At 36.9% G+C, this 8,036-nt stretch overlaps 1 protein-coding gene across 1 annotated transcript in view; it reads right to left on the minus strand.

Moving 5' to 3' along the window:
- The window catches only part of GPM6A (glycoprotein M6A), a gene marked incomplete at its 5' end in the record, with an annotated part of 39,874 nt that extends 33,408 nt beyond the window's left edge, over positions 1 to 6,466 (minus strand). Inside the window, one exon of the mRNA XM_035897811.1 lies at positions 6,264 to 6,466. Coding sequence (XP_035753704.1) covers positions 6,264 to 6,466 — 203 coding nt within the window. The remainder of the gene's footprint in view (positions 1 to 6,263) is intronic.
- Between the last annotated feature and the right edge of the window lie 1,570 nt (positions 6,467 to 8,036).

Below are 8,036 nucleotides of genomic sequence, written 5' to 3' on the forward strand. Positions count from 1 at the left end.
TATTTGTTGCGGTATGGTTTGCATCATGTTTTTCAGAGTCGACAACATGAATTTCTTTCCAATTAAGCTAAATGGGAAGTATGATCCAGGAGTGCTCCTACTGCACTCCAGCCGCTGATGGATGTTCAATCCATTGTATCAGGCAAGACTGAGTCCAGAATAAGTCCCTGAAATAAATACTTTATGAACAGCAAGTTGTTAACACCAACTATTTAGGTCTATCAATCAGTTTCTATTGTGCTAACACTGCTTTCTAATATATGTGTAGCCATATGACTCCTCCGCTTAACTCTGGACTATGTCTTCAGAGCTTACATCTCAAAAATTCCAAGAGAGCAGATCCTCTGTAGATTTCAAAAGAGGGTTTGAATAAGGCAGCTCTCATCCCACTGTTGCCCATTATTCATAGAGCAAGATGACTATCAGCCTATTACACATCAAGCTAGGGTTTCTATAACACTTAGGTGAAGTAAGGTTAATTGAAAATGGTTTGCTGTCACAGATTTTAAGGATAGTTTCCAAGCATTACTTTTGCAAAATATTTTGTAATGAAATATTTTTACTGATATTTATAACTTTTTTCAGATACATAACGTTTTCAGATACTTTTAGAGGTATCGAATTGACCTAAAGCAACAAAAAAATCTGTAGTCTAAACCCAAAGATAATTTTAAAAAGACACACTTTAAAGATAATTTTTAATACAAAACTATAATTTTATAAGAACCTTTTAATGCTAATTTTATAGATATTAAGCTAAAAACTTTAGATCATACTCCCCAGATAATATATTAATTTGATATATAAAGGAAGAGTAAACTATTGTTTAACTAACTACTTGAATACAGTTACATAATCAGGAGTGTGAAAACAATCCTTACCGAAAGGCAGCACACACCTCCAAAAAGGCAGTGTGCATCTCAAACAAATGACTGGACCAACCTGGACTTCAATCACAGGCAGTCATCCTACTAGTTTGGTATATGCCAACAGTGTGCATGTCCACTTCTTTCCCATCTCTTCTTCCTGTTCATAGGCTCAGAGAGCTGAATTGGTGCCCAGCTGAAGCTTCTTCATACAGACCCACCGGGGTCATCTGCCAGGGCTCCATGGGATGGCTACTGTTTCCAGACATACTATGATACAGCTCTGCATAAATTAGCAATTGCCCGTCCTGATACAGAGCCTTTCATGTTTTGCTTCCCACAATACAAATAGTGTCTAAAATGTAACTTAAGTTCAAACTTAAAGAATGCCAAGCTTTTGTAACAGAACAAACATAGGGAAAACCAGATTAGTACTATTGCGTACTAAGTAGATGACTAAAACAGAATGGTCACATGGTCTAATGCAAATATTTATAAGTATCGTGTTTCATATCAGTGAGCCTTTACTACAGGACTCCTTGTAATACCTTTCAGAGTATTCAATTAATATTAGCGCAATAATATTAATGATAACAATAATATTTCTAATGGTACCAATATTTAACTTGTGATAGCTGCAAAGCCAACAAAAACAAAGAGCAGCAGCAGATCAGAATGACATCCATTTATCTACGTCTCAAAGCACTGGTTTCAAACAATAAGAGGGGGGATATAAAAGCTTCTATGCATGCTCTTTTGGTTTTCCTCAAAAGAAAACAGTTGCACATACATATGTATACTACTAAATAACATCCTTTTAATAAACAATGACTGACTAACCAAAAAGTTATCAGCAGGCATTAAACTCGGACACAATAGCACCTGAAACACAGGCTTTCACATTTTGAAAGGAAGGAAATTTTTAGCTGTAAGAAGGTGGCTCCAGTAGAGTATATGTGGCACTTCTAACAGAGAAGATAGTGACAAAAGATTTACAGATTGTAACTTCATTTAGTTTACTATTTGGTTTCACACCTTTAAAAGGAAGTGAATTTACAACTACCTAAATTAGCTCTGACCGTAGTAGGAAAATGTTGTTAATGTTTGTATCAGGAAGATTTCTTCATTTTCCCCTCTAAGAGCGTGATTCCCTTATTTTGTGGCCTATATATCACAACCATGTGACAGATGCCACTAACTGGCCTTGTATACTAAAGAGAAAGAACTGTGAAAAGATGCTGTTGGGAGATACACCAAACATACCTTGTGCTGCTGCTTTCCTTAAAAAAAACATCTTCTGGAGTTTGTTCCAAATGCCAGAAAAATATAAAAATCCAGCTCATACAATACACGTTTGATAACCATACATCTATTTCTGCTGACTTTGGAATCTTGTCAAAATCAGTGATTAAGTAAGCAAACCTAGTTATAGCCAGTACTTTGGAGCTAGAGTGTCCACTGCAGTTTATTAAGTTATTAGAAGAATGACTGAATACCACCATCTACCTCAAGCAGATTACTCAGTTTCAGTGAAGCCTAAAGAGCTGTTAAACTGACAAAGTGGGCAACACAAACCATTCAACTCGTACAGTTAAAATATCATAAAGGCAGTTTCCAACATATTTTAAACCACCATATTTATTTTCTTAGGATCCCTTTGAGTCACAAGGAGCTAAAATCACTACATCAGCTGAAGGAATCCACATCCCAGACAACAGCCTATGACTCCTGTATATTAAGTCCCCCAAAAGGCATTTCTTCACTGGTGGGGGGGAAGCAGCTATTGTTAGAACAGTGATAATGTTGATAGTGAAGAAGTCTGGGACCATGGGGAGTGAATTTTCACAGAAGTGATTCAGAAAGCAATATAATTAGTGGTTAGTCCCAAAGAAAAGGTCACTCATTGATAATTCTAAATGTTTTTTATAACCATCCAATTCATAAGGAATACCTTTTTGTACAGTATGTGTACTCATGAATTTGAACACATTTGACTTATTTTAGTTTTCAAGAGTTTAAAGTATGTGTTTTACCTGCATCACCCTGAAACAATTCAACTCAGGCTGTAACCCATTACTTTAAGAAAAAATCATTTAAAAAAAAAAAATCATTGTTACTTTTTAGAAACTGTTGCTTTTAGCACTCTATTACAGGGAAAATTTTGTTTTGTTCTCCTCCCCTCTCTCCCCCACCCCCCACCCCCCAATAGGCAAGCAAAAGAGCATTCTTTATTGTAAACCCTTGCTATAAAAGCACTATCTCTACCCCACCCAGTATCTCTCCAGGATGTCTCCAGTACCTCAGAGTTATTCACCATGATCATTCCATATTTTAGCTTGGAAAGAAAATAATAAATTTGAGAAAATTTACTTAACTGCCTGGCATTTAAAGAATTTTAAAGCCAGCTGCAAAACTTGCTCTTAGTTTTTGAAATTATAAATATTTACTACTTATTAGTGTTTCCAAAGCAGATATGAACTGCAGCTGGTATATATTATTTGAACTCAGATAAGAGTCTGGGGAGCTGGAATCGGGGACCATGTCCACTCTGCAGGGCCAGCACTCAGACACCCAAGGGGGTCTCTTGTCTTAACCCCCAAGGGCAGAGCCCTCCCAGGGGACTTCCAGGCCTATTGCAGGTTCTTAGTTAATTCATCTTTCCCCAAGTATCGGGGCACCACACGGGACGAGAGCTCCCCATGGGGCAGCCAGGGCCCATCCCAGCACCCAGCCAGGGAGCAGGGCAGCCAGAGGGCAGCCCCAGCCCCATGGCCAGGTGAGTCCATAGTGAGGGACTGAGATCCCCAAGCTGGGCTGAAATAGGGTCCTGGCCCATGGGCATGTAGTGGGGAGGCCAGGAAGGGACAGTCAGGGCTTTTGGTGTCCTCAGGGACATTGACATGGACATTTCTGAATGGCTTTGTTGGATTTCAGTACTTTGGCTTTTGTTTTAGGTACTTAAAGAGTGTTTCAGATCTTGTTTGTGCCCTCATTATTCTTTACTTCCTCTATGGTGTCTGCTGCCTCTCTTAAATTGCAATGAGTAGCTGTATAGACAAAGATAAAAGGTACAGGGTGGCTTGTGAGTTGTGTTATTTGAGTTTAGAACACACACAGTTGTGGGCACAGTTAAAAAAACCCCTTATCTCTTACCACCCACATAAGTAACTCTTAGATAGGAATCAATTTTTATTCTGAATGACATTTGAAATCCACTGTGCTAATAAAAATACAGACAGAAACCACGAGTGTGATTAAACAGAACCTAACACACTTCACTCCACTGCAGCATCTCCCTAGCATATATATCACAGAAGGATGGACTGCAGGTCAGCCCCAGACACTTCACAGAACTAGAAGCATTAACAGCCAAAATATCTTAAATAACCTTAAAAAAGTATAATTTAGTAGGGCACACTGCTTGCTAGATTTTTTTTTAATTCTTATTATTTCTAATCAGAACAATAAACAAGTAGGTTTTATTTCCATTTCAATATCTACAGTTTTAAGAATGTAGGTACTGCACTGTTTGTTTCTACTTACATATGTTTCCTTTCTGCACTTTGGTCTTTCAAAGCAATGTAATTACCATAGGGCTTTTGTACAGCCTACTGTTAATCAGTAGTTGTGACAAAATATCAAGAATTTCTTCTCCCTACAAAATTATTTTAAAAAGAAGAGTAATACCTATTTAAGCAGGTAGAAAATTAACGAGTGCAAATTTCTTTGAGATTCACACAGTTTATCTAGTTAAAAGCAATGGCTCATCCTTTAGTCAAAATATTTGTTCCTCCTGCCTTTAAGACATAACTCTAGAGACATCTTTCACAACTGAATAAACTGAAATTTCAATTCCAGTAGGTCTGCCAAGGAAAGAATCTTTAAGTAAACAAAAAGCCAAAGAAACCAAAAAGCTACTAGCTAAGCCAAAAAAATAAATGCCAAGAAAAAAAAAAATCACCTTTACAGCTCCTTAATCATTTCTAGTGAATTATATGCATTTGAACTATGGCTCCTGACTGATATTTTCACTTAAGTATTTGACAGAGGGAAGCTGGAAAACTTGCTATGAAGAGAAAGCATCGATTTGTGGCTGTTCTGCACTAATGGCTTCCTAGGGACTAATAAAATAAGTTAGAGCCTAATAAAATGACTGATCTCTCAATTCAGTATAACAATGAACCTTAGCCACCAAGTCAAGTCAGACCGATTATTCTAAATGACAAGCCAAAAAAGGCAAAGCAGAAGTTGTCACATACTTCCCATCAACCCAATATATTTTTATACAAGAACATCTAAATTCCTCAGTCCTGAGAAGAAATTTGAAGATGGCATAGCAGTGACATATTTACTTGGCACATTCTCCATTCTGGCTACTAATTACACAAACAATAGAGCTGATGTTCATAGAGAGTCCTACTATACTCATTTTTTAACCATATAGCCTCTGTTCTATAACTCTAATCATCCTTTTTTGCCTTCTTTGGGGCACCAATATTGCATGCAGTATTACTGATATGGGTGAAAGATGGATTTATAAAATGGCATAAGTATGTTCTCTGTTTCTCTATGATTTTCCCAGAAGTTCTGGTACTTTGTTTGCTTTTTGACCACTGCTAAGCACTGAGATGCTATTATTGTGGAACTATCCATCATAAGAAGTCAATGTTTTGATAGATGATCAAATCACTTCACTTCTCTAAAAAACATTAATGAAAGAAAAGGCTTACAAATTTGAGGATAGAATTTTTCAGCTTTAGTTGCAACCATTAGCAGCCAGATAGAATTTGGACTTCAAATATCTAAGAAAATCATGTTTAAAAGACACAAGAGAATTAGAAAATACGTCATTTAACTTCAGGTTACAGTAAACAAGTTTGTTAAATGTACCAAATGGAAGGAGATGCTCAACAAAATAAAGGCCTTCCAGAAACAGATTTTCAGGAGTAGCAAAGCATGAAACCTTAAAAACAAATGAATTCTTGGAAAACTAGAGGAAAGAGGTTTGACATTTCGAGTCTTGGGGTTCTGCACAACTCTTCAGGTTTGGTGGGGTGGGTTTTTTTGTTATTGTAGTTCTTTTGGGTTTTTTATACATTTCAGGAAAGAAATTATCACAGGATAAAAAGGATAAAAGCAAACATGTATGGAACAGATGAATCAATATTATATGAAGTAATATTAATTAAATGATAAATATGGGGCATTAAATAGTATTATAAATCACTTGTTAATAGTAAAAATATCAGGTCTGTCAAAACTTCATCTGCTGAGCTTATCCAAATTGTACTTTCTATGATTTTCATTACAACATATTTTCTTGAGTGAAATTTACATGCCGTATGGAATATTTCAGCAGTTTTAAAAGGAAACAGTTAAAAGAAACTGGTAACTTACATGGTAAAGACATCAAGAACATCTCCTGCAGCTCTTGTCATCTCAAAGTAGGTTTGCAGAATGTTGACGGTTCCTGAAAGTGCTTCATGTCCACAACCACAGAACAGTGCAACTCCAGCGTACAGCAAGATGGTAGCAATCAAAGAGGCATAGGGAATACCTCCCAGGCATTTGATGCAACACTCAAAGCACCCTACCAGAAAATGAAGTTGTGTGTTAATACATTATATCAAGAAAGCAAAAAGAAAGCTTTTACTCTTGAGAAACACTTTTGAAAATTGAAGACTGCAGGCCAAAGATAGATTAGGTCAAGTGTAACAACTTGTAATAAAATCTGTGAAAGGACACAGGTTAATTCAACTTCTAAGTTTTCTCAGTTGCTACTTGACCTATTAAATGTAGACATTCCAGCTGATTAACATGAAATGTTAAACAGTTAATTCCTTGTACAGTTTTATGGTTTTATTCAGAGCAGGTTACAATGTCAATCCTAGGTTATACCTATATTCACAATTCCTGTTGCTCACCTATCAGATTACTGAGGAGGATCCTCAATAACAGGAAAACCACAGAATGAGGATATCCAGTTCATTTCCTTCCATCACCATAGGCTTATTCAGTTTTTTTATCTGTACAGTGCTGACAACAGAATTGGTCCCACCCACAACACCAATTCTTTGTGTATCACTTAAATACCTCACAAGAATAAATTAAGATATCCGCTAAAAAGGCACAGAATTAGAAACAATTACAGAAGCTGGATTTTCTCTCAATATATTTTACCCTGTGCAATGTTTCTTAAGTGAGGGCAATTGCTCTTGAGTTATACAAGGCCAACCTTTTGTCCAGCCATCAGAGTGTCTAAACCAATGCAGAGTTCCACAACAAACCCTTTCCCCAGCAAGGGTGCTCAACTTTCTCACTGAGCAAACTTGCCTAGTTTGTCAAGTAGTTTTATGAATGCATCACTGACGCTCCCAAATCTCACCACTCCCACAATGGCTTTTACATCCTGTAGAGCCACAAAGGATTTGGATAGAAAACAAGATGAGGCCTGTAAAATTTAAATGCTTATAGAGAAATTAGCCAATTAAAAATTACTTATAAGATATTCAGCAGGTGTAGGTCAATATATTTTAACATGCTCCAAAAGCTTTAGGCTATACTAAATCATAGGAATACTAGAAATACACGTAAATTTCATACTTTATCCTGTAAGTTAACAAGTTTTTATTTCCTTTAGCCTGGATAACCAAAGTAGTAATTTCCTCTGTCTGTTCAAACACGCATTTTCTGCTTTTAATGAACAAATATCAATCTGTCTTTTATATATGTGTTTAGCAGCTATTTAGACACAAGATTCTTCTGAGACAGGCAAAGTGGGAGAGAAAGTTAAAGAAACGACAACATAGGAACAAGAATAGCTAACAGTCCAAACTAGAATAAATTTTGTTAAAGTCACACATATATCTGCTGTATTTAACAGTGTGAGTATTGTCACCTGGAAACAGCTGGCTGTGCACTACCTGCTGAAGCTGCTGCTCCATACCCAGTGAGAGTTGAGCACACACTCAGCTGTCACAAACTACATAAAAATCCAGGGTCAGTAATATTACTTCAGCTTTATTATAGTGAAACTGTGTGTATCAGGTTTATGTGGCAAGGTTTTGATAGCTGGGGGGCTTCAGGGTTTGCTTCTGTGAGAATCTGCCAGAAGCTTCCCCTATGTCCAACAGAGCCAATGCCAGCCAGCTCCAAGACGGACCCGCTGCT

The sequence above is a fragment of the Egretta garzetta genome, unplaced genomic scaffold, assembly GCF_000687185.1.
Source record: "Egretta garzetta isolate BGI_Z169 unplaced genomic scaffold, ASM68718v1 scaffold46, whole genome shotgun sequence".
Classification (NCBI taxonomy): domain Eukaryota; kingdom Metazoa; phylum Chordata; class Aves; order Pelecaniformes; family Ardeidae; genus Egretta; species Egretta garzetta.